The 26,682-nt window shown below is 48.1% G+C and overlaps 1 protein-coding gene and 1 pseudogene across 1 annotated transcript; one reads left to right on the forward strand and one right to left on the reverse strand.

Moving 5' to 3' along the window:
* Window positions 1–1,117: 1,117 nt before the first annotated feature.
* On the forward strand, window positions 1,118–18,777 carry LOC138999809 (T-cell-interacting, activating receptor on myeloid cells protein 1-like). Its single transcript, XM_070402040.1, has 11 exons — window positions 1,118–1,203; window positions 3,391–3,426; window positions 5,389–5,673; window positions 7,294–7,584; window positions 9,444–9,734; window positions 12,025–12,063; window positions 16,369–16,461; window positions 16,553–16,580; window positions 17,068–17,105; window positions 17,216–17,253; window positions 18,623–18,777. Exons 1-11 carry the CDS (start codon window positions 1,170–1,172, stop codon window positions 18,746–18,748), a joined length of 1,299 nt encoding a protein of 432 aa, XP_070258141.1. The 5' UTR covers window positions 1,118–1,169; the 3' UTR covers window positions 18,749–18,777.
* Window positions 3,539–4,149, reverse strand: LOC139000034 (large ribosomal subunit protein uL6 pseudogene; annotated as a pseudogene).
* Window positions 18,778–26,682: the final 7,905 nt, after the last annotated feature.

Genomic DNA, 26,682 nt, shown 5'->3' on the forward strand with positions numbered 1-26,682 from the left:
CCAGAACCGACACTGGCGCGGCAGGTGCACAGACGGAACGCTTAGAAGATTCCAGAAGGTGCGCGCTGAGGACTGACGTATTGCACGCTCCCAGAATGCGACGGAGCGCATAGAAGATTCCAGAAGGTGGACGCTGCGCGCACGCTGCGGACCGACGGCGAGCCCCCTAGTCAGCCAGGCGAGCGCTTGGGGCACGGCGTGCGTGGGGGACGGCGTGCGTGGGGGACGGCGTGCGTGGGGGACGGCGTGCGTGGGGGACGGCGTGCGTGGGGCACGGCGTGCGTGGGGCACGGCGTGCGTGGGGCACGGCGTGCGTGAGGAGGGTACGGCGTGCGTGAGGAGGGTACGTGGGAGCAGCGTGTGTTGGGATTGGTGTGTAGAAGGCTGCGTGAGGAGCGTGCGTGGGTGCTGCGTACGTGCCTGGGGGACGTCGTGCGTGAGGAGCGTGCATGGGAGCACGTGCCTGCAGAGCAAGCATTGCGGAGCTGCGTGTCTGGGAGGCGGCGGGCTTGTGGAACGTGTGTTGGAGGCTGCGTGCGTGCAAAGCGTAGTGCGTTGGGGTTGGTGTGCGCGCAGAGCACGCGGAAGTGGCGGGGTGGGGGGGGGGGCGTGTGCAGACAGAGCACGGGTTCCGGGAGGCGCACGCTGCACGCATGCTCTGGACTCCCCGAGCGCGCATGCGTGGGGGGCGGCCTGTGTTGGGGGATGCGCGCGCAGAGCGGGGTGGGAGGCTTGGTGACCTCTGCTCTCCTGCAGACCATGTGTCCTGCTTTTGCTGCCCAGGCTTGGCCCAAGTGCACCGTGGGAACTCTGTATACCATGTTCTATTGTGTGTGACTCTCAAACTGTTTCCAAAAAAATGAAAGTGTCTTGCTCAGGACTTCGAATAAGAAGAGACGGATCTTGGGGTGGGCGGAGCCGTCGCCACACACCCCGGATCTGTGGGGAAGATGTTGTCATCGAGGGCATCTGGCTTCCTGAGTGGGTTGCGAGGAGGAAGCTGTGCACCAGGTGGTGTGGAGAACCGGAGGGTCAGAGCGGTACGTCTCCCCGCCCATCCTGGGGGCACCGCGGGCAGTGGGAGCGCTTGGGTCAGCCCAGGCCCCCCCCCCTTTTTTCTTTAACTGTAAAACGGAAGCCGGGATCCCGGTCTGGGCGAAAGGGACGCTATGATCACAGGATTCCTGTCCCTGCTTTGCCTCGGTGAGTCTCCAGGACCGGGAGGGATGGGGTTGGAACTGTGAGAAAATTCCTGGGGGAGAAGGGGTGCGGGGGCGGGGGGGTATCATGGGAAACATGGCAAACACAGAAATGATGGCTGACGTCTGCGTATGGGATACAGGCCACCCGTCGGAGTTTTGTGGGCTGTATACGTGCCTGCAATCTGATATTAGCATCAGCCGATGAGGAACCCCAGGTTCAGAGGCGGTGGTGACCACGCCCTCTGTTTACCCAGCTGAGAAATTCCAAGCTTGGATGGGATCTCCCAAATATGCACCCTCCAAACACCACAGTTTTTTGTTTTTTTTTTTAAATATATTTTATTGATTTTTTACAGAGAGGAAGGGAGAGAGATAGAGAGTTAGAAACATAGATTAGCTGCATCCTGCACATCTCCTACTGGGGATGTGCCCGCAACCCAGGTACATGCCCTTGACCGGAATCAAACCCGGGACCCCCCAGTCCGCAGGCCGATGCTCTATCCACTGAGCCAAACCGGTTTCGGCAAACACCACAGTCTTGCCGTGAATGTTGCATTGGCGGATAGGAGGGGCAGGGTCCACAGGATGTGAGTGGCTGTGGGTTTGGGCACAAAAAAGGAATACGGGGAAGAACAATGCCTGGGGATGGTGCTTAACAAGGAAATTTCTGCCCTAGCTGGTTTGGCTCAGTGGATAGAGTGTCAGCCTGTGGACTCAAGGGTCCCAGGTTCTATTCTGGTCAAGGGCATATACCTTGGTTGCGGGCACATCCCCAGTGGGGAGTGTGCAGGAGGCAGCTGATCGATGTTTCTAACTCTCTATCCCTCTCCGTTCCTCTCTGTAAAAAAATCAATAAAATATATATTTTTTTTAAAAAAAAAAAAGAAAGAAAATTTCTGCTCTAGCTGGTTTAGCTCAGTGGATAGAGCATCGGGCCTGCAGACTGAAGGGGACTGAAGGATCCCGGGTTCGATTCAGGTCAAGGGCAGGTACCTTGGTTGCAGGCTCCTCCCTGGCCTGGGCCCTTGGTCGGGGCTCGTGGAGGAGGGAACCAATCCATGTGTTTCTCTCACATGGATATTTCTCTCTGTCTTTCCCTCTCTCTTCTACTCTCAATCAATGAAAAAATATCCTTGGGGGAGGATTAACAAAAAATAAGTAAAGAAGAAAATTTCCTATCCTCAGCCTGATTTTAATCGTCTTCAACTTGGACATAATGCAGACAGACCACAGCCTGCAAAAAGGACGACCTGGATGATAACCTGGGGTTGGGCCCAGAGGAGCTCTCAACTTTGAACCAACAGCTCCACCTCCCTGAGCCCCAGCTCCTCCTTGGTGAGGAGAGGATACCAGGACTTATCTGTCCCAGTTCCTTCCTCCTTCTGGGTACAGCCCTTCCCCGTGGGGTAATACTTCTCCCCCACACACCTGAACTTCAGAGGTGGCTGTAGACACCATTCCCTGGACCTCCAGCTGCAGAGCAGAATCGCTGGGCAGTCAAAGACTGACCTCATCCTCCCCATATTCAGTTCCTGTACCACAAACTCCCTCCACGTGATCCAGGGAGAAAACCCTCTCTGACACGCGTTGGTAAAAATAACCATTGCGGCATATAAGTGGTAAGGATAAACATTGCAATCCCAGAAAATGTGAGAGAAAAATGTAGGTCAGTGTTCAAGGATTTCTAGATGGTGAAAGAAGTCCTCATCGTAAAAGCTTTGTTACAATTCCCAATGCAATCAATCCGAAGGTGTTCCTGGAAGGCTCTCCGTGAACATAACTTCTGTTGAAGGACAAAGAATGGGATGAGAATAAAAGGTAAAAATAAAAACACAGGGAAATACTTGCAAGGGACACAGATCCTCTTTAACAAATGAGTCGAACCTGGCTGGCGTGGCTCAGTGGTTGAGCGTTGACCTATGAACCAAGAGGTCATGGTTCGATTCCTGGCCAGGGCACATGCCCGGGTTGTAGGCTCAATCCCAGTGGGGGGCTTGCAGGAGGCAGCTGATCAATGATATTCTCTCATCATTGATGTTTCTATCTCTCCCTCCCTCTCCCTTCCTCTCTGAAATCAATAAATATACATATATATATACTTTTTTAAAAAAAATTAGTCAAGCATTCTCTGCCTCATTTGTACTCCAAGACAAGCACATCATTTGTCTCATGAGGTTTTCTCTTCCAGGGCTCTGTCTGGGTTATGATGATGAGCACAAGAATGGTGAGTTGTCTTTCACATAAACTCTGTTGTTATATCCCAAGTCTCATGATTTTTTTTTTTTTATTGTACATCTGTATAGTTTCACAAACAAGTGTGACAAATCATTCGGCATCTCGGTGTTTCTATAGCTGGACAACTTAGGTCTTATTCATCAGACCGCTGAACTGTTCCTTTTTCAGAAACATAGATACCATCCAAAACCTTTCTGATATCCTTGTTTTTAACTTGTGGCTTGCTGGATCAAAGCAGCTGAATTCGACACAAGTTCAATGTCATTTCCTTCAAGAATCAACTCACCCTTCTGGGCTTGAGATACTGGACAAGCAATGCCTGACACCTCATCCGACCTCTGCAGATGTATTTTTCACCCAAGAAATTTCTAATTTCAACAAGAGAACCATTCTCCTGAATAACGACGCTGATGGGGAAGTGAGCGTACACAGACCTCATCTTGTAACGGAAGCCCGGTGTAACGCCCTTGATCCTGTTCTGTGCGTGACTGCAGATAGTGCAAACTGTGGCCAGTTCCTTTCTGTTCCCCCGCCATTTGTCAACCCGGAGCCTCTTCTTTTTCTTCCCAAGGAGACTGGGCTCTACGTGGATGTGGTTGAAGTCCCTCCGCAGGGTGCCTCTGGGGCCCTTCACAATAACTGTGCGTCCCTCCAGCGTGATGTCCACATTTTCTGGGATGTCCACAGTCTGATTGCTGAGAACGGTCTTCATCCTCGCAGTAGATGCGGCAAAGAGCTCATGATTTCTTTTTTAAATATTTTTTTTCAGTTACAGTTGACATATAATATTACATTAGTTTCAGGTGTACAGCACAGTGATTAGACATTTACATACCTTATGAAGTGACCCCCCCCACCCCCCAATAAGTCTAGTCCCCACCTGGTGTCATCCATAGTTATTACAATACTTGAGGCCCAGTGCATGAAATCTATGCAGGGGGCGGGGGAGGGGTGTCCCTCAGCCTGGCCTGCACCCTCTCCAATCTGGGACCCCTTGGGGGACATCCCTCTTGCAATCCAGGACCACTGGCTCCTAACCGTTCACCTGCCTGCCTGCCTGATCGCCCCTAACCACTCTGCATGCCTCCCTGATCGCCCCTAACCGCTTGCTGGGTGGTGGAGCTAGCCCAGTGAGGAGCAGTGGTGGTTCCGGTCTAACGATCGTTATGGTTGTGACGCCATTAAAGTCTCTGGCCTTTTATTATATAGGATTACTGGCTATATTCCCGGTGCTGTACTCTGCATCCCGGTGACTGTTTTGTGACTGCCAGTTTGTACTTCTTAACCCCTTCATCTTTTTCACCCAGTCCCCCAACACCCTCCCCTCTGACAGCTGTCAGTCTGTTCTCTGAATGTGTGAGTTTGTTTCTCTTCTGTTTGTTCATTTATTTTGTCTTTAGAGTCTACATATAAGTGAAATCCTACGGTATTTGTCCTTCTCTGGCTGCTTATTTCACTTAGCATAATACCCTCCAGGTCCATCCATGTTGTTGCAAATGGCAAGTTCTCATTCTTTTTCTTATGGCTGAGTCATATGACCTTTTCCCTTTAATCCTCTGAATTCCAAGAGAGTGTTCATGGTCGTCAAGATAAAGAGTCAAGCCCTGGTGTGGCTCCGTTGGTTGTATGTCATCCCTGCACCAAAGGGTTGCTGGTTGGATTCCCAGTCAGGACACCTGCCCAGGTTGTGGGCTCGATCCCCGGTGGGGGGTGTGCAGGAGGCAGCCGATCCATGTTGTGCTCTCACATCGATGTTTCTCTCCTTCTCTCTCTAAGAATCAATGAGCTATTCTTTAAAAAAAAAAAAAGATAGAATCAAATAAAATATATGATTGTCTCACCACATGCTGTACACCTGAAACGAATCTAAAATATTGAATGTAACTGTAATTGAAAAATAAAATTAAAATAGAAAAGATAAACAGTCTAACGAATGCTGAATTCTTTCCAGACACCCTCCCCAGACCCTCCCTCCACGCCTCGCCGGGCTCCGTGGTTGGACGCGGTGGTAACGTGACCCTGAAGTGCCAGGGTCACTTGCAGAACGTGACCTTCATGCTGGGGAAGTGGCAGGACCCTGGGTACAGGCGGGAGCAGAGCTCAGCGGGACTCGATGCTGAATTCCTCCTCACGCACCTGGAGCCTGAACATGCCGGGATGTACTTCTGTGCCTACAAGACCACGGGCTCCCACGGGTGGTCGGAGAAGAGCGAGCACCTGCACCTGCAGGTCACAGGTGAGCAGGCGGCCTCGGCCTTTCTCCTGGGAGCACAGGTTCCTTGCCCTGTGATGGGACCCGGCAGGGAAGAAGGAATCCAGGAAACAGACAGACAGGTGCCACCCCTCGAGTGCAGGGAAATGGAGACTGGGTGTGGGGACAAGACTGTCATCAGGGCTCTGAGTGGGTCTCAACAATGTGGATGTGGAACAGTGTTTTATTTTTATTTTTTAAAATATATTTTTAGTAGAGGCCCAATGCACGAATTCATGCAAGAGTAGGCCTTCCTTCCCCTAGTTACCCGCACCGGATTCCCTCTGGCACCCGGGACCAGGGCTCCCCTTGTAGCCCCAGCTTCATCCGGAAGGTTGTCTGGAAGGATGTCCGGTCTAATTAGCATGTTTCTCTCTGATTTCAGATAGAAGGGGAGAGAGAGAAAGAGAGATAGATAGAAGCATAAATGATGAGGTGGAATCATCAATTGGCTGCCTCCTGCACACCCACACGGGATGAGCCCACAATCGGCATATTTCCCACCCAGGAATCAAACCATGACCTCCTAGTTCAGTGATGGCAAACCTTTTGAGCTCGGCGTGTCAGCATTTTGGAAAACCCTAACTTAACTCTGGTGCCGTGTCACATATAGAAATTTTTTGATATTTGCAACCATAGTCAAACAAAGACTTATATTTTTGACATTTATTTTATATATTTAAATGCCGTTTAACAAAGAAAAATCAACCAAAAAAATGAGTTCGCGTGTCGCCTCTGACACCCGTGTCAGAGGTTCGCCATCACTGTACCTAGTTCATAGGCTGACGCTCAACCACTGGGCCACGCTGGCCGGGCCAGGGTCGGCCTTCTTTCATGTCCTTGCAAAGATGAGCCCCAAACGCTGACCTTCAAATAGGTCCTGTCCTTGGTCTGGGCTCTGGGCTGCCTTATCTCCAGGGCCTGTCCTCCCTCAGTTTCCAAGGGTCTGTGAGGAAATCTCTCCTGTATAGTGAGTGGCTATTAAACAGCTGTGATTCTGTTTCTCTTACGTGCCCCTCCCCTATCAGGATCACCTCTACACTCTCCCTCCTTCAACATAAAGCCTGAGATGACACCAGGTCACCGTATGGCACTCCGATCCCATTCGGCAGAACTGAAATGTATTATTTTTGCTCTGATGAAAATGGGAATCCCAAACCATAATAAATTGAAAAATAAATTTAAAAAAATCAAACTGAGCATCATGGCGGCAAAAGACATCCCTTATTTTTGACCTTCCCTTCAACAACAAATATTCAGCATCCATCTACAAATAGAAGTATTTCCCGTGCACCAAAGGGTCGCCGGTTCGATTCCCCGTCAGGGCACTTGCCCGAGTTGTGGGTTCGATCCCCAGTGGGGGGTGTGCAGGAGGCAGCCGATCCATGTTGTGCTCTCACATCGATGTTTCTCTCCTTCTCCCTCTAAGAATCAATGAGCTATTCTTTAAAAAAAAAAGAAATGAGAGTCAAGTAAAATATATGATTGTCTCACCACATGCTGTACACCTGAAACTAATCTAAAATATTGAATGTAAACTGTAATTGAAAAATAAAATTAAAATAGAAAAGATAAACAGTCTAACTAACTCTGAATTCTTTCCAGACACCCTCCCCAGGCCGAGACCCTCCCTCCACGCCTCGCCGGGCTCCGTGGTTGGACGCGGTGGTAACGTGACCCTGAAGTGCCAGGGTCACTTGCAGAACGTGACCTTCATGCTGGGGAAGTGGCAGGACCCTGGGTACAGGCGGGAGCAGAGCTCAGCGGGGAACGGTGCTGAATTCCTCCTCACGCACCTGGAGCCTGAACATGCCGGGATGTACTTCTGTGCCTACAAGACCACGGGCTCCCACGGGTGGTCGGAGAAGAGCGAGCACCTGCACCTGCAGGTCACAGGTGAGCAGGCGGCCTCGGCCTTTCTCCTGGGAGCACAGGTTCCTTGTCCTGTGATGGGACCCGGCAGGGAAGAAGGAATCCAGGAAACAGACAGACAGGTGCCACCCCTCGAGTGCAGGGAAATGGGGACTGGGTGTGGGAACAAGACTGTCATCTGGGCATTTGAGTGGGTCTCAACAATGTGGATGTGGGACAGTGTTTTATTTTATTTTTAATTTTTTTAAAATATATTTTTAGTAGAGGCCCAATGCACGAATTCATGCAAGAGTAGGCCTTCCTTCCCCCCACTGCCAGCACCGGCTTCCCTCTGGCACCCGGGACCCGGGCTCCCCTTGTAGCCCGGGCTTCGTCCGGAAGGTCATCTGGACGGACGTCCGGTCTAATTAGCATATTTCTCTCTGATTTCAGAGAGAAAGGGGGAGGGAGAGAGAGAGAGAGAAGCGTCAGTGATGAGGTAGAATCATTGATTGGCTGCCTCCTGCACACCCACACGGGATGAGCCCACAATCTGGGCATATGCCCGGACTGGGAATCAAACCATGACCTCCTAGGGCAGTGATGGCGAACCTTCTGAGCTCGGCATGTCAGCATTTTGGAAAACCCTAACTTAACTCTGGTGCCGTGTCACATATAGAAATTTTTTGATATTTGCAACCATAGTCAAACAAAGACGTATATTTTTGATAATTATTTTATATATTTAAATGCCGTTTAACAAAGAAAAATCAACCAAAAAAATGAGTTCGCGTGTCGCCTCTGACACCCGTGTCAGAGGTTCGCCATCACTGTCCTAGTTCATAGGCTGACGCTCAACCACTGAGCCACGCTGGCCGGGCCAGGGTCGGCCTTCTTTCATGTCCTTGCAAAGATGAGCCCCAAACGCTGACCTTCAAATAGGTCCTGTCCTTGGTCTGGGCTCTGGGCTGCCTTATCTCCAGGGCCTGTCCTCCCTCAGTTTCCAAGGGTCTGTGAGGAAATCTCTCCTGTATAGTGAGTGGCTATTAAACAGCTGTGATTCTGTTTCTCTTATGTGCCCCTCCCCTATCAGGATCACCTCTACACTCTCCCTTCTTCAACATAAAGCCTGCGATGACACCAGGTCACCGTATGGCACTCTGATCCCATTCGACAGAACTGAATGTATTATTATTTTTTTTAATATATTTTATTGATTTTCCACAGAGAGGAAGGGAGAGGGATAGAGAGCTAGAAACATCGATGAGAAAGAAACATCGACCAGCCGCCTCCTGCACACGCCCCACTGGGGATGTGCCCGCAACCAAGGCACATGCCCTTGACCGGAATCGAACCTGGGACCCTTGAGTCCGCAGGCCGACGCTCCATCCACTGAGCCAAACCGGCCAGGGCTGAATGTATTATTTTTGTTCTGATGAAAATAGGAATCCCAGAACCATTATAAATTGAAAAATAAATTTTAAAAAATCAAACTGAGCATCATGGAGGCAAAAGACATCCCTTATTTTTGACCCTCCCTTCAACAACAAATATTCAGCATCCATCTACAAATAGAAGTGTTTCCCATGCACCAAAGGGTGGCCGGTTCGATTCCCCGTCAGGGCACTTGCCCGGGTTGTGGGTTCGATCCCCGGTGGGGGGTGTGCAGGAGGCAGCCGATCCATGTTGTGCTCTCACATCGATGTTTCTCTCCTTCTCCCTCTAGGAATCAATGAGCTATTCTTTAAAAAAAAAAAAATGAGAGAATCAAGTAAAACATATGATTGTCTCACCACATGCTGTACACCTGAAACTAATCTAAAATATTGAATGTAAACTGTAATTGAAAAATAAAATTAAAATAGAAAAGATAAACAGTCTAACTAACTCTGAATTCTTTCCAGACACCCTCCCCAGGCCGAGACCCTCCCTCCACGCCTCGCCGGGCTCCGTGGTTGGACGCGGTGGTAACGTGACCCTGAAGTGCCAGGGTCACTTGCAGAACGTGACCTTCATGCTGGGGAAGTGGCAGGACCCTGGGTACAGGCGGGAGCAGAGCTCAGCGGGACTCGATGCTGAATTCCTCCTCACGCACCTGGAGCCTGAACATGCCGGGATGTACTTCTGTGCCTACAAGACCACGGGCTCCCACGGGTGGTCGGAGAAGAGCGAGCACCTGCACCTGCAGGTCACAGGTGAGCAGGCGGCCTCGGCCTTTCTCCTGGGAGCACAGGTTCCTTGCCCTGTGATGGGACCCGGCAGGGAAGAAGGAATCCAGGAAGCAGACAGACAGGTGCCACCCCTCGAGTGCAGGGAAATGGGAACTGGGTGTGGGGACAAGACTGTCATCTGGGCTCTGAGTGGGTCTCAACGATGTGGATGTGGGGCAGTGTTTTATTTTATTTTTTAATGTTTAGTTATTTATTTGAGAGAGAGACGGGGAGAAATGTTGATTGGTTGTTCCACTTATTTATGCATTCATTGGTTGATTTTTTTTTTTTACAGTTACTCTCTATTTTTAAAGAATAGTTTATTCTTTAAAATATTCTTTAAAATATTAGAGAGAAAGGAAGAGGGAGAGAGAAAGAGAGAAAAACATTAATGTGAGAGCTGCCTCCTGCATGCCCCCTACGAGAGATCAAGTCTACAACCCAGGCATGTGCCCTTGACTAGGAATTGAACCAGCAACCTCCGGGTACATGGAACGAGGCCCAACCAATGGAGCCACACTGGCCAGGGCCATTGGTTGATTCTTGCTTGTGCCCTGACTGGGGATCGAACATGCAACCTTGGTGTACCCAGACGACGCTTTGATCAATGAGCTAGCTGGCCAGGGCAGTGGGACAATGTTTTAAATAGAGGTATTCATTTGCAACAGCATGGATGGAACTGAAGAGCATTATGCTAAGTGAAATAAGCCAGTCAATGAAGGAAAAATACCACATGATCTCACTCATTCATGGATAATAAAGACCATTACAAACTTTTGAACAATAATAGATACAGAGGCAGAGCTGCCTCAAACTGATTGTCAAACTGCAGTGGGAAGGCCAGAGAGGGTTGGGGGCAGGAGGGAGGGGAGTAAGAGATCAACCGAAGGACGTGTATGCATGCATATAAGCATAACTAATGGACATAAGACACTGGGGGGTAAGGGAGGGCAGGGGATTGTCAAGGGCGGGGTCGGGGGGGAAGGACACATACCCTTTGTAATACTTTTAGCAAAAAAAAAAAAAAATTAAAAAAAATAAAATAAAATAAAAAGAAAAAAATCAATGGGGAAAAAAAAAGAATAGAGGTATTAATAGAAAACTTGAGGTGCCACAAGGCCAAGGGATCAAGAGACGATTGTCATTGAAGAGATAGTTTGGTGCAGTTCCCAATAGGCCATTCAGGGCCACATGGGGAAGCGCTAGTCAGCCAAAAACTGTGAGACCTAATCGTTAAATTAAGTAAAGTTGCAAGATATAAAATCAACATACAGAAATCAGTTTCATTTCTATACACTAGCAACAAAATATCTGAAAAAGAATTAAAGCAATCACATTCACAATAGCATAAAAAAACAATAAAATACTTAGAAATAAATTTAACCAAGAAGTGAAATATCTGTACAGTGAAAACAACAAGACTCTAACGAAATTAAGACGTAAAGAAATGGAAAGATATACCATGTTCATGAATAAAAAGAATTAATGTTGGTAAAATATCCATATTACCCAAAGCCATCTATAGATTTGATGCCATCTCTATTAAAATACCACTAACATTTCTCACAGAAATAGAACAATCCTAAAATTGGCATGAAACAGACAGCAGACCCTAAATAGCCAAAGCATCCTGAGAAAGAACAAAGTTGGAGGTATCACACTCCCTAATTTTATTTTTTTCATTTTTTAAAATATATTTTTATTGATTTCAGAGGGGAAAGGAGAGGGAGAGAGAGATTGAAACATCAATGATGAGTTTCAGTTGGTTACAACATCGCCCCGATATGCCAAGGTTGCGGGTTTGATCCCCAGTCAGGGCACCAATGAACGCATAGATGGGTGAACAACAAATCGATGTTCCTCTCTCTTTCTCTCTAAAAATCAATCAATAAAAATTAAACTAATAGTCATATCAAACTCCAGGAGTATTAAGAGTAATACTGCCGAAACCGGTTTGGCTCAGTGGATAGAGTGTCGGCCTGCAGACTGAAGGGTCCCAGGTTTGATTCCGGTCAAGGGCATGTACCTGGGTTGCGGACACGTCCCCGGTGAGGGATGTGCAGGAGGCAGCTGATCGATGTTTCTAACTCTCTATCCCTCTCCCTTCCTCTCTGTAAAAAAATCAACAAAATATATTAAAAAAAAAAAAAAAAAAGAGTAATACTGACCCTCATTTGGAGGCCCAGTAAGATTCTCTTCTCTACTTCCGGGTTTATAGAACATGAGCACATCACCATGTCATCATTATGACTGCGTTTTACATCCTGTTTTCTAGATAACCATGACAGACTTGGAGCCTCCTCAGCAAAAACAGGTAAGATAATTAGAGATTTTTTTTTTTTACTGATAATACCTACCTCATGAGCAGGGGATCCCTTTTGATTGAAAGGCACAAGGGGAATCTTAACACCCACTTTCTCATGCTTTGGGAGGATCTACTGCATTTGGGGGGAGATGGCTTCTGAGCCGCTCCTGAAAATCCTGGTGCCTAAAAACATCATGAGGTGCATGGTCTTCCGTCCTATATAATAAAAGGCTAATATGCAAATTGTCCCCTCAACCAGGGGTTCGACCAGGGGGTGGGGCCGGCTGGCCAACCGCCTAAGGCCCCTCCCCCCACACCGGCCCCACCCCTGATCAGACCCCAGCTGGCCAGACTCCACCTGTGCATGAATTCGTGCACTGGGCCTCTAGTTTTTCATAATAAAAACTCTGGTGGAGTTTTGTGAAGCCTTGGGGGTGAGTTTGTGTGACTGGATTGGGGCCTGGGACCAGGACCCAAAGAGATCAGGTACTTTGGCGATATGTATGATCAAGGTCTCGATAAGATTTTAAAGTTCTCAGCAATAGGTGAATATTAAATTCTTTTTCTCTGATGTTGCTTTTCCATGAAGAATTTGCCTAAGGTTCTGTCCTCAGAGATGCTTATAAAAATTAGGGCTTTGGGTAGTTTTACTGATGGGCTGATTTTTAAAAAGGGAGAGGGAGACAATAGTCAGTTTGGTGTTCCATTGATGTATTCATTGGTTGATTCTTTTTTAAAAATATATTTTTATAGATTTCAAAGAGAAAGGGAGGGGGAGAGAAAGATAGAAACATCAATGATGAGAGAGAATCATGGATCGGCTGCCTCCTGCACACCCCCTACTGGGGATCGAGCCCGCAAACCTGGCCATGTGCCCTTGACCCGAATTGAACCTGGGACCCTTCGGTCCATAGGCCAGCGCTCTATCCACTGAGCCAAACAGGCTAGGGCACATTGGTTGATTCTTGTATGTGCCCTGACCAGGGATTGAACCTGCAACCTTGGTGTATGGGGATAGTGCTCTCACCAACTGAGCTATCTGGCCAGGTCTTGGGCTTTCGGTGCCGCCAGGAACAGGGGTGTGCAAGCATCCCAGTTCCCGCTTCAACTAAGTTCTACCCACGAGTAGGCTTGCTGGGACGTGTGGTAACTCTGTGTTTAACTGTTGGAGGACCTGCCAGGCTGTTTGCCAAAGTGGCTGCACCATTTTACCTTCCTGCCTTATACGTGGCTCCCTCTATCTCCACATCCTTGCCAACCCTCGTTCATTTCCTTTCCTTGTATTATAGCCACCCAAGTGGGTGTGGAAGTCATTTCTTAAAATGTACTTCCTGAATTCATACTTAAACCACTACAGTTCTTTTTATTCCTTTTTTTTTCTATCCATAATAATGGAAAGTTAGAATTTTATTTATTTACTTACTTATCCTCACCCGAGGATGTTTTTCCATTGATTTTTATTTATTTAATATATTTTTATTGATATAGAGCAGGGATGGCGAACCTATGACATGCGTGTCAGAGGTGACACGCGAACTCATTTTTTTGGTTGATTTTTCTTTGTTAAATGGCATTTAAATATATAAAATAAATATCAAAAATATAAGTCTTTGTTTGACTATGGTTGCAAATATCAAAAAATTTCTATATGTGACACGGTACCAGAGTTAAGTTAGGGTTTTTCAAAATGCTGACACGCCAAGCTCAAAAGGTTCGCCATCACTGGTATAGAGGAAGGGAGAGGAAGAGAGAGAAACATCAATGATGAGAGAGAATCATTGATCGGCTGCCTCCTGCATGACCCCCGCTGGGGATTGAGACTGCAACCCAGGCATGTGCCCTTGACCGGAATCGAACCCAGGACCTTTCAGTCCGCAGGCCGATGCTCTATCCACTGAGCCAAACCGGCCAGGGCTCCATTGATTTTTAGAGAGAGTGGAAGAGAGAGAGGAAAAGACAGAGAGAAACATCGATATGAGAGACACACATTGATTGGTTGCCTCGTGCACGCGCCCTGACCAGGGCCCGGGCCAGGGAGGAGCCTGCAACCCAGGTACGTGCCCTTGACCGGAATCAAACCTGGAACTCTTCAGTCTCCAGGCTGATGCTCTATCCACTGAGCCACACCAGCTAGGGCTGAACCACCACAATTCTAAACAGAATGACAGATCTTGCCCTAACCAGTGTGCCCAGTGGATAGAGCATCGGCCTGCAGACTCAAGGGTCCCAGGTTTGATTCCGGTCAAGGGCATGTACCTTGGTTGCGGGCACATCCCCAGTGGGGAGTGTGCAGGAGGCAGCTGGTCGATGTTTCTAACTCTCTATCCTTCTCCCTTCCTCTCTGTAAAAAATCAATAAAATATATTTTTTTTAAAAAAGAAAAAAGAATGACAGATCTTTAAGCACAGATATGTTGCCCACAGCCGGGATATGCATGCCTGGAAGCTGCCGGAAGGGGCCCTGAGCTCCCATTCCGTGCAGACTGGTAAGGAATCTCACCACGTAACTGGGGCACAAGGCCAGGCTGTCTCTCTGGGATCTGTCACTTCTTTCGGGTGCCTGTGCCAGACGGTAGCCCGTTGCTCCGTCAGTTCCTCCAGGCCAGCAGCGGCCGGCAGCGTAGACTCTGTCACTTAACTTTGGCTGTTAGTAAACAGACATGTGAAACTTGACCAGGATGTGTGGACATCTCAGGGCAAACCCGGCTCATCGGGTTGTGGGGCCTGAGGGAGGGGACAGTTTTGCAAGAACCCGCTTCTCATTTCTAGCACGTTGCTAAGGGAGAGAGACTGCAGGCTGCACGGGGGAGAGAAGTAAAAGGTGGAGCAGGGCTGATGTTTCTCTGCTTCCATCCAGGGCCCAACAGCTGTTCCTGCCTGTGTGCGTATGGCCACGCAGATGCCCTGGTAGAATTGTCGCTTTTGAGGGTCTGGTCTCTCAGATTCGGTGCCCCCAGAAGCCAACTCTTAATTATTACGGCAAAACTGATACTGGAAAGGAGTGGGGAAGGGGGATTTGGAGGGAAAGAGACTAAACAACGGTGGGATGTTCCAGTCCCTCTGCTCTGTCTCGCAAGAAAGCACAGGAAAGTGCCCTGGCTGGTTTGGCTCAGTGGATAGAGCATCGGCCTGCAGACTGAAGGGTCCCAGGTTCGATTCCGGTCAAGGGCACATGCTCGGGTTGCTGGCTCGATCCCCAGTGGGGGGCATGCAGGAGGCAGCCAATCCATGATTCTCTCTCATCATTGATGTTTCTATCTCTCTCTTCCTCTCCCTTCCTCTCTCTGAAATCAATAAAAATATTATATATGTATATATATATGTGTGTGTGTGTGTGTGTGTATATGTATATATATTTAAAAATGCTTAAAGCACTGGGACATTCCTACTCAGAAGTGGCAGCTCCACATGTGTTTCTAAAAATATAAAAAAAATTTTATTTCAGTTGACATATGTTAGTTTCAGGTGTGCAGTATAGTGGTTAGACATACATATACCTTACAAAGTGATCATCCTGATAAGTCCAGTGCCCACCTGGCACCATCCACAGTTATCACAATATTATTCGCTATATTCCCCATGCTGTACCCCCATGACCATTCTGTAACTGCCCACTGACTTTTTTAAAAAACGATCTACTGATTTCAAAGAGGAAGGGAGAGAAAGATAGAAACATCCGTGATGAGAGAGAATCATGGATCGGCTGCCTCCTGCACACCCCCTACTGGGGATCAAGCCTGCAACCCAGGCATGTGCCCTTAGACTGGAATCGAACCCGGGACCCTTCAGTCCGCAGGCCGATGCTCTATCCACTGAGCCAAACCGGCTAGGGTCCATATACATAACCCCTTCACCTCTCTCATTCAATCCCTCTGGCAACCATTGCTTGTTCTCTGTATCTATGAGCCTGTTTCTGTTGTGTTTGTTAATCTGTTTTGTTCTTTAGATTCCACAAAATTAGTGAGATCATATGGTTTTTGTCTTTCTCTGTATGACCCGGCGATTCTACTTGTGGGTATTTATCTGAAGAAATTCCAAAACGCTCATTTGAGAAGTTACATGCACCCCTACGTTCATTACCGCGACCTTTACAATAGCCAACACGCGGGCGCAACCCAAGTGCCCATCGTTAGACGAGTGGGTAAAAAGCCTGTGGGACACGCACACCACGGCCTATGGCTCTGCCAGGAAAAAGAAGGGAATTACGCCAGTGGCGACAGCACGGCGGGCCCAGAGGGCACGGCGCTGCGTGAAATAAGGCGGCTCCTCTTACCTGTTCTGCTGAACCGGCTCTGACCCGCTCCTGTCCCCCCAGACAGCAGGGTCATCTTCTTCACCGCCTTCAGCTGCCTCGCCATCTTCCTCCTCTTCCCCTCCGTCATCCTCATCTACAGGCGCAGTCAGCCCGGTGAGTCCGCCTGTTGAAACCTCTGGGACGGGGAGTGAAGAGGGGAAGTCGCTCATCAGATAAATCCCTCCCCCGTGTTTTTTTTTTGCAGGCTCATCCCATGAAGAATCCACCAAGAGGTAGGTGCTTGGAAGTCTCACAGTCCATCCATCAGAGACCCCATAGCTCATGCCCAGCCCACCGCGTTCCCCTCTGGCAACTCCCTCTGTGCGTCGGTGCTGTGACCTTCCTCCTCGCCTCTCCAAAGCCCTTATCATCCCTCCAAAAGTCTCCATATCCCGTATTTTTTTTAATTTACTTATTTTTTGTTAATCCTCGCCCGAGGATATTTTTCCATTGATTTTTTTTAGGGAGAGTGGAAGAGAGAGGGAAAGACAAAGAGAAACATCGATGTGAGAGAAACACATGGATTGGTTGCCTCCTGCACGAGCCCGATCAGGGCCCTGGCCGGGGAGGAGCCTCCAACCAAGTGTGTGTGCCCTTGACCTGAATCAGACCCAGGACCCTTTGGTCTGCAGGCCGAGGCTCTATCCACTGAACCATACCGGCTAGGGCCACATCCCATATTTTAATGTGTGTTTCTCTCTCTCTCTCTCTCTTTCTCAGAACTAGACATTCCATATTTCCCGAGGAGGAGGCCTCAGGTAAGTGATAAGAGAAAAACCCAGGAGAGAGTCGCTGGATAGAAAGATGACAATCGGACTCCTGCCGGCTGAGTACTGAGTCTGTGTGTGTTTTTTTTCCTCGAGTTCAGATCTCCCCAAGCAGGAAAGGGCATCGCTCTCTCTCTCGGTGAGTCCTCCCCATCGGATTCCCCAGCAGCACCCTCAGCCCCAGGCTGTCCTGCCTGCTTCCGGGCTCAGCCCGTGCTCTGGCTACAAGGATACCCCAGCTCACACAGTTAGGAGGCCAGTGAACACCGTGTTTAAAAACATGTGCTTTTTCCTGGCCGGTGGCTTCGTTGGTGGGAGTGTCGTCCTGTACATCAAAAGGTTGTGGGTTCGATTCCCGATCAGGGCACATACCTGGGTTGCAGAGTTTTTCTTTCTTTTTTAAGCCCTAACCGGTTTGGCTCAGTGGATAGAGCCTCGGCCTTCGGACTCAAGGGTCCCAGGTTCGATTCCGGTCAAGGGCATGTACCTTGGTTGTGAGCACATCCCCAGTAGGGAGTGTGCAGGAGGCAGCTGATCGATGTTTCTGACTCTATCCCTCTCCCTTCCTCTCTGTAAAAAATCAATAAAATATATTAAATATATATTTTTTTCTTTATTTTTATATATGTATATTTTTATTGATTTCAGAGAGGAAGGGAGAGGAAGAGAAAGATAGAAACATCAATGATGAGAATCATTGATTGGCTGCATCCTGCATACCCCCTACTAGGGATTGAGCCTGCAACCCGGGCATGTGCCCTTGACTGGGAATCAAACCTTCAGTCCACAGGCTAACGCTCTATCCACTGAGCCACACCAGCTAGGGTGGTTTTTCTTTTTTTAATCTTTATCGATGAAAGTGTTACATATGTCCCCTTGGGTGGCAGGTTTGATCCCCGGTTGGGGCCTGTATGGGAGGCAACCAATCCATGTTTTTCTCTCCCTCTCTCTCTCTTCCTCCCTCCCTCTATCCTCTCTTCCCTCCCTTCCTCCCTCCTTTCCACTGTCTCTAAAAAACTCAATGGAGACAAAAGTAAAACGCTGCCTGCTGGGACTCTCTGCCAATACAGAAATGGCCTGGAGCTGCGCTGTCCGCGAACACAGCCTCCGCCGCGTGTGCCACCACACATTTGAAAAACACCTCCTCTAGTGTATTTTCAAATTTAATTTAATTTTAATTCATTTACATTTAAGCAGCCCTACATGGCTCAAGGCTACCATATTGGACAGCTCGCTCTAAATGCCCATGTGGCCCAGCCAGTGTGGCTCCGTGGTTGAGCAATACCCTATGAACCAGGAGGTCACGGTTCGATTCCCGGCCAGGGCACATGCCTGGGTTGGGGGCTCAGTCCCCAGTGTGGGGCGTGCAGGAGGCAGCCGATCAGAGATTCTCTCTCATCATCAATGTTTCTGTCTCTCTCTTTTCCTGCATCTCTGAAATCAATAAGAATATATGTATTTTTAAAAAGCAATAAATGCCCATGTCTACCCGTCTCTTTCCCCCAAAGACTGAAGACCCCCAGGAAGGGACCGGTGCTGATGGAAACAGCAAGACACCGTCCGAGGCAGCGGCAGCTTCTGTCCCGGCCGAGGAGCCCCCGGGGCCTGGTGGCTGCGCCACGTTGGACGTGTAGGAGGCTGGCCGGAGCCTGGAGGAAGGAATTCTCCCCCGGGGAGGAGGGGGTCTGGGTTCAGGTGGCTGAGACAACCGGACATAAATCCGCACCACTCTGTCCTCGGCGCATAATCCATACTAATAAAATTAAGTTTTTGGTTTGTTTTTTTCAAATATGCTTCTATTTATTTTATTTTATTTTATTTTATTATTTTTTAATCCTCACCCAAAGATATTTTTCCATTGATTTTCAGAGAGAATGGAAGAGAGAGGGGAAAGACAGAGAGAAACATGGATGTGAGAGAAACACATCGATTGGTTGCCTCTGCAGGCTCCCTGACCAGGGCCTGGACCAGGGAGGAGCCTGCAACTGAGGTACATGCCCTTGACCCGAATTAAACCCTAGACCAGGGGTGGGCAAACTTTCTGACTCGAGGGCCACAATGGGTTCTTAAACTGGACCGGAGGGCCGGAACAAAAGCATGGATGGAGTGTTTGTGTGAACTAATATAAATTCAAAGTAAACATCATTACATAAAAGGGTACGGTGTTGTTTTTTTTTTCGTTTTATTCATTTCAAACGGGCCGGATCCGGCCCGCAGGCCATACTTTGCCCTCGGCTGCCCTAGACCCTTCGGTCCCTGGGCCGATGCTCTAGCCACTGTGCCAAACCGGGTAGGGCTATTGATTTTATTTATTTTTTAAATTTAATTTTATTTGTTAAAGTATTACAAATAGTAGTACATATTGGGCTATTGATTTGAGAGAGAGAGGAAGGGAGAGGAATGGAAAAGAAAGGAGAGAAACATCGATGAGAGAGAAACATCCATTGGCTGCCTCCACATGCCCCCTACTGGGGATCCAGCCCACAACCCGGGCATGAGCCTGGAACCTGTGACCTCTTGGTACATGGGACAAGACTCAACCAGCGGAGCCACACCGGCCAGGCAAAATTAAGTTTTTTTTCTTATTGTTGCCACTCCTCCCAGAAGTTACCGGCCCTGGCCGGGAGTCTCAGTTCGTTGGGGCATCTTCCCAGACACCAAAAGGTTGCAGGTTCATCCCCAGTCAGAGCACGTGCAGGAGGCAACCAATCAGTATTTCTCCCTCACATCTCTCTCTCTCTCTCTCTCTCTCTCTCTCTCTCTCTCCCTCGCCCCCCACTCCCTCTAGAAACATATCCTCAGGTGAAATTTTAAAAAAAAAAATTCCTGGATGAGTTTTCCTAAAATCTGGAGCGGCTTAAGCATGGTTTGACTTAAAACAGAGGCTACGAATACATCCTATGTAAACGGGCGGGTGGTACTCATAATATTCATTCAGGGCAGTGGTTCTCAACCTTCTGGCCCTTTAAATACAGTTCCTCATGTTGTGACCCAACCATAACATTATTTTCGTTGCTACTTCTTCACTGCAATGTTGCTGCTGTGATGAATCGTCATGTACATATCTGATATGCAGGATGGTCTTAGGCGACCCCTGTGAAAGGGTCGTTCGACCGCCAAAGGGGTCTCGACCCACAGGTTGAGAACCGCTGATTTAGGGAGTTGTGGGCCACACCCCGCAACTAGGAAATGGTCCCCCCCGCAGAGGAGCCTGCGTGGCTGCGGCCAGGTGATGCGATCCCTAGACACAGGGATTTTGAAGAGAAGCACAGAACATAAGCCACGAAGGCAGGTACTCAATTATGAGCTGACAGCATCCCTTATGTAATAGACCCATGTTTCTCTCTCTCTCCCCCTCCCTCTCCCGTCTTCTCGCTCTAAAATCAGTAAAAGCATGTCCTTGGGTGTGGATTAAAAAAAAACAATAAGCCCTGACCGGTTTGGCTCAGTGGATAGAGCATCCGCCTGCGGACTGAAGGGTCCCAAGTTCGATTCCGGTCAAGAGCATGTACCTGGGTTGCAGGCACATCCCCAGTAGGGAGTGTGCAAGAGGCAGCTGATGGATGTGTCTCTCTCGTCGATATTTCTAACTCTCTATTCCTCTCCCTTCGTCTCTGTAAAAAAATTCAATAAAATATATTTTTAAAATAAAAAAAATAAATAAAAAAGAGAGGAAGGGAGAGGGGGAGAGATAGAAGCATTGACTGCTTCCTGCACGCCCCACACTGGGGATCGAGTCCACAGCCCGGGCATGTGCCCCAACCAGGAATCGAACTGTGACCTCCTGGCTCAACCACTGAGCCACACCAGCCCGGCTGAACTGTGACCATTTCTATTTTATCTACCTCACCTTCCATGACTGTGCAGACACTTGGCTAGAAATGACAAAGTTGGGGAAAACCTACCATAACTTAAAAGTAAATGATGCCCTAACAGATCTAAATAGACACTTTTTGAAAGAGGACATACATAAAGCCAAGAGACATATGAAAACATGCTCAAAGTCACTAACCATCCGAGAGATGCAAATCAAAACGACAATGAGGTACCATCTCACACCTGTCAGAATGGCTATCATCAACAAATCAACAAACAACAAGTGCTGGAGAGGATGTGGGGAAAAAGGAACCCTTGTGCACTGCTGGTGGGAATGCAGACTGGTGCAGCCACTATGGAAGACAGTATGGAGGTTCCTCAAAAAATTGGAAATGGAACTCCCATTTGACCCAGTGATCCCACTCCTAGGACTATATCCCAAGAAACCAGAAACACCAATCAGAAAGGATATATGCACCCCTATGTTCATAGCAGCACAATTCACCACAGCTAAGATCTGGAAACAGCCTAAGTGCCCATCAGCAGATGAATGGATTAGAAAACTGTGGTACATCTACACGATGGAATACTATGCAGCTGTAAAAAGGAAGGAACTCCTACCATTTGCGACAGCATGGATGGAGCTGGAGAGCATTATGCTAAGTGAAATAAGGCAGTCAGAGAAAGATAAATATCACATGCTCTCACTCATTTGTGGATTATAATGAACAACATAAACCGATGAACAAAAAGGGATGTAGAGACAGAGAAGCATCGATCAGATGCTCAAAACCCAGAGGGAAGGCAGGGGAGGGTGGGGGGTGAGGGGGAGAGATCAACCAAAGGACTTGTATGCACGCATATAAGCACAAGTGATGGATGTGGACAACAGGGTGTGAGGGTGAGGGCAGGATTGGGGGGATGAGGGGACATTGGGGGGATAAGGACACATTTGTAATATCTTATTCAATAAAGGGGAAAAAGGGGGAAAAAATAAATCTACTGTAGGGGGATAAAGACACATTTTGTAATACCTTAATCAATAAAAAATTAAAAAATAAATAAATAAATCTACTTATAAAATAAAGATATCCAACTCATGTGAAAATGATGGGTAACTCACAAAATGTATCTCAATGAGATTATCCAATGTCATTGGAATATCGGGTATCTATCAAGAACTTAATCATAAAGAGAGAAAGCATAACTAGAGTTGATAATCAAAATAATAAGGGATATATGTAGCAGAAAAAAAATAGGAACAAAATATGGTCAGGATATATGAGAAGAAACTACATGTGAAGACAAATTCAATTTCACTGACCAGGAATTCTCAGAATGGGATATGTGGAAACTTTTAAGCACATACTTATAGATTTATTGTGTTTTATTTCGGGTTGAGGTTTCCAAATATTCACCATATTTTTATGCATCAGATTATCTATAAAGCTGCTATTTTTTTCATCAAAGTAATTCACTGTATAACAATGTGAGTGATTTTGTCATAATTTTTTAAAAAAATATTCAGTGCAATGCAACTGAATCATTGATTTATGATATTCTCAGTCTTCTAATAAAACCTGTTCCTGCAAGTCAAAATCATCATCTTTACCAAAGTAACTAAAAACTTGTTTAGGATAAGGTTTAATAAATTACAGGGAGCTCAGTTGTCTGACAAAACCATACCAAAGTTCATTCAATGCGTAGGAGTTAGGCTATAGAGAGCTGGCATATATGTATGCCCAATGGACACAGACAAGAGGGGGGCCAGGGCTTGTGCTGGGGGGTGGGAGCGGCTGGAGAGAGATCATTGTGGAGGGAAAGGAGACATACGTAATACTTTCAACAATAAAGAATTTTTTTTAAAAGGCTATAGAGAGCTACTTTGGATTGAGGAATAAAACGTTCTATCAATAAATAAAAATAAAAAGTGAATGATGCCCTAACCGGTTTGGCTCAGTGGATAGGGCGTCAGCCTGGGGACTGAAAGGTCCCGGGTTCGATTCCGGTCAAGGGCATGTACCTTGGTTGCGGGGCACATCCCCAGTAAGGGGTGTGCAAGAGGCGGCTGATCGATGCTTCTCTCTCATCGATGTTTCTGACTCTCTGTCCCTCTCCCTTCCTCTCGGTAAAAAAAAAAAATCAATAAAATATATTTTAAAATAATAATAAATACATGAATGAATAAAAGGAAGTGACCCCTGGCCGGTGTGGCTCAGTTAGTCGGGAGCGTCCTCTCGCGCACCAAGGTCTCTGGTTTGATTGCTGGTCAGGGCACGTGCCTAGGTCTGTGGTTCAGTCGGAGTTGGGGCTTGTGTAGGAGGACCAATTGATGTTCCTCTCTTTCTCTTTCTTTCAATAAACATAGCCTGGGATGAGGATTATTCTTTTAAACCCCCTCCTCCCCACCCCAGGGTGGGTGGGTGGGAGGTAATCCACCAAAGACATTGTATGCATATACGCATTACCCATGGACACAGACAATAGGGGGGTGAAGGCCTGCGGGGGGGGGGGGGGGGGGGGGGGTGGGCCGGGCAGGAGGGAGTTAAGGAGGCAGTTGTCTGAGGCTGGGGGAGGAGACATTTGCAATGCTTTCAACAATAAAGTTTTTTTTTCAAAGCCTAAAAAATATAAAATAATAACACCCCCCCCCAAAAAAAAATAAAATAAAATAAAATAAAGGAACTGAATCACGTAACTAAACTCAGGAAAAAACCGAGCTAGAGACAGCTTCCGACAACTGCCTCCTGCACTCAAAACACCATTTCGCGTTTCCTTCGTCTCCTGTCTCCATGTATTTGTGTTATCATTGTTATGCAAGCCAGCTGTGCCTCCGAGCCTGCCTGCGGCCTGGTCCCGACAATTCCAGGCTCCCCGTCTGGCAGTTTTTACTTCCTGGATCCACTTAGAAAGAGATATTAGCCGAAACCGGTTTGGCTCAGTGGATAGAGCGTCGGCCTGCGGACTGAGGGGTCCCAGGTTCGATTCCGGTCAAGGGCATGTACCTGGGTTGCGGGCACATCCCCAGGGGGAGATGTGCAGGAGGCAGCTGATCGATGTTTCTAACTCTCTATCTCTGTCCCTTCCTCTCTGTAAAAAATCAATAAAATACATTTAAAAAAAAAAAAAGGAAGATATTAGTGGCTGCCTTTGGAAGATGCTCGAAAGCCAACTCACAAGAGGTTGAAACACACATACACACACACATACACACACACACACACACACACACACACACGCCCCAGAATATCCAGTGTCTCTCCCGCCTTTCGTTTATAACCTGAGCGGCAGGACACCCGGATGGTGGAGGAGCCTGTCTGCTCGTACAATTACTACAACAAATACCCAAGAACAGCCCCCAGGTCTTGTCTTAGCTAAAGCCTACCCACCTGGTCAGGAATAATGCCAGAGGAGCTGGCTCGGCGTCCGTCCTCGCAGAAATGACTCATACATGACAGATAAAACACCCAGAGAAATCGGAGAAGGGACATCAGATGCTGTGAATCACAGGAAATTATTATTATTACTATTTTTAGTCTTATCGATAACAGAGGCCGAACGCAGCTGAAACCCGGGCCTGCTGGCTCCTGGAGCAGAGCTCGGCAAACTTTTCCTGCAAAGGAGCAGAGAGGAATGTTCCCGAGTCTGTCGGCCTCAGGATCTGCTCGCCTCTGCGGCTGCAGCGTGAACACAGCTGCGGCTCATGTGTGAACGAGTAGGTGCGGCTGCGTTCTAATAAAACTTTATTTACAGACACAAGTGGTGGGCCGTATTGGCCAGCCCCTGCCCTAGAACAGTGCTTTTTGGAAATCGGCACGAATTGCCAGAATATGGTAAGGACTGAATTAGCTCTGGCCGGTTTGGCTCAGTGGATAGAGCGTCAGCCTGCGGACTGAAGGGTCCCAGGTTCGATTCCGGTCAAGGGCACATGCCCAGGTTGTGGGCTCGATTCCCAGTGTGGGGAGTGCAAGAGGCAGCTGATCAATGATTCTCTCTCATCATTGATGTTTCTATCTCTCTCTCCCTCTCCCTTCCTCTCTGAAATCAATAAAAAATATATTTTTTTTTAAAAAAAAGAATTGAATTAGCCCTGGCCGCCCGGTGGCTCAGTAAGTTAGAACATCATCCTGATACGCCAATGCTGCGGGTTCTAATCCCGGTCAGGGCACATACAAGAATCAACCAATGGCCCTGGCCTGTGTGGCTCAGTGTGTCGTCCGGGGACACCAAAAGGTTGCCATATTGATTCCTGGTCAGGGCACATACCCTGGTTGCAGGCTCAATCCCCAGTCAGGGGCGTGCAGGAGGCATCCGATAGATGTTTTTCTCTCTCTCCCTCTCCTTTCCTCTCTCTGTCTAAAAAATCAATTTTTAAAAAAATCTTTAGCCGAAACCGGTTTGGCTCAGTGGATAGAGCGTCGGTCTGCGGACTGAAAGGTCCCGGGTTCGATTCCGGTCAAGGGCATGTACCTGGGTTGCGTGCACATCCCCAGTAGGAGATGTGCAGGAGGCAGCTGATCGATGTTTCTCTCTCATCGATGTTTCTAACTCTCTATCTCTCTCCCTTCCTCTCTGTAAAAAAAAAATCAATAAAATATATATTTTTTAAAAATCTTTAAATACATAAAACACAGGTGCAAAGATGACTGATGAAGAACTTCAAAAGGGTGACCTTGGGAGCACGCAGCCCCAAACACAGGGTCCCCTTCTGAGAGGGAGGCCCCATTTGCACGGGGGGGGGGGGGGGGGGGGGAGGGGGAGCGGTGTCCATGGACCCGGGGTGCGGGCACCCACTTCGCCCAGAAGCTCCCAGGAATGGCACCTCTGGGGGAGCCTCCGCTCGCACCAGCCCCGGGTTGGCAAGGTCACACTGGGGAGCAGCACAGTGGGGGTGGAGTACCTCTCTGTTCCTCCTGCCACGGAAGTCATTATCTCAGAAATGTGGGCGCTCTCAGGACCATCTGTCTCGGCATGTGGAGGAAGCCGGTCTTTCCTGAGGAACGCGGAGATGACTCAGGCAGCATCCGGGAAGGGAGACCAGGGACAGCGCTGACAGGTTTTTTTTGGATTTTTTTTCTTCTTCTTCTTGCTTCTATTTGCTTCCAAAACTCAGCCTCGCTTCCCTCCTTGCAGCTTCCTTGATCAATCATTCCTGGCACTAGCTAGTCTGAGAAGGGACTGTGGTTCTTATCACGCTGTCTTGACAAGTATTTGATGACTAAAATGGATGATTCTACTCCGGCCGGTGTGGCTCAGTGGTGGAGCGTCAACCTATGAACCAGGAGGTCGCCGTTCGATTCCCGATCAGGGCACAGGCCCGGGTTGCGGGCTCGATCCCCAGTGTGGGGCGTGCAGGAGGCAGCCCATCCATGATTCTCTCTCATCGTTGATGTTTCTATCTCTCTCTCCCTCTCCTTTCCTCTTGAAATTAATAAAAGTATATTCAAAAAAATAAAATAGATGACTCTAATAGAAATCATTTATGGACATCCATCCTCATATTCATCCTCCTTAAATTAGGATACCCCCCCCACCCCCCACGCTTCCCCACCCCCCCCCTTCGCCCGTTCCCTCCTTGCAGCTCCTTGATCAATCATTCCTGGCACTAGCTAGTCTGAGAAGGGACTGTGGTTCTTATCACGCTGTCTTGACAAGTATTTGATGACTAAAATGGATGATTCTACTCCGGCCGGTGTGGCTCAGTGGTGGAGCGTCAACCTATGAACCAGGAGGTCGCCGTTCGATTCCCGAT

This window comes from Myotis yumanensis, unplaced genomic scaffold (assembly GCF_028538775.1).
Source record: "Myotis yumanensis isolate MYYU_CA2020_CCGP unplaced genomic scaffold, mMyoYum1.0.hap1 SCAF_23, whole genome shotgun sequence".
In the NCBI taxonomy this organism is placed as follows: Eukaryota; Metazoa; Chordata; class Mammalia; order Chiroptera; family Vespertilionidae; genus Myotis; species Myotis yumanensis.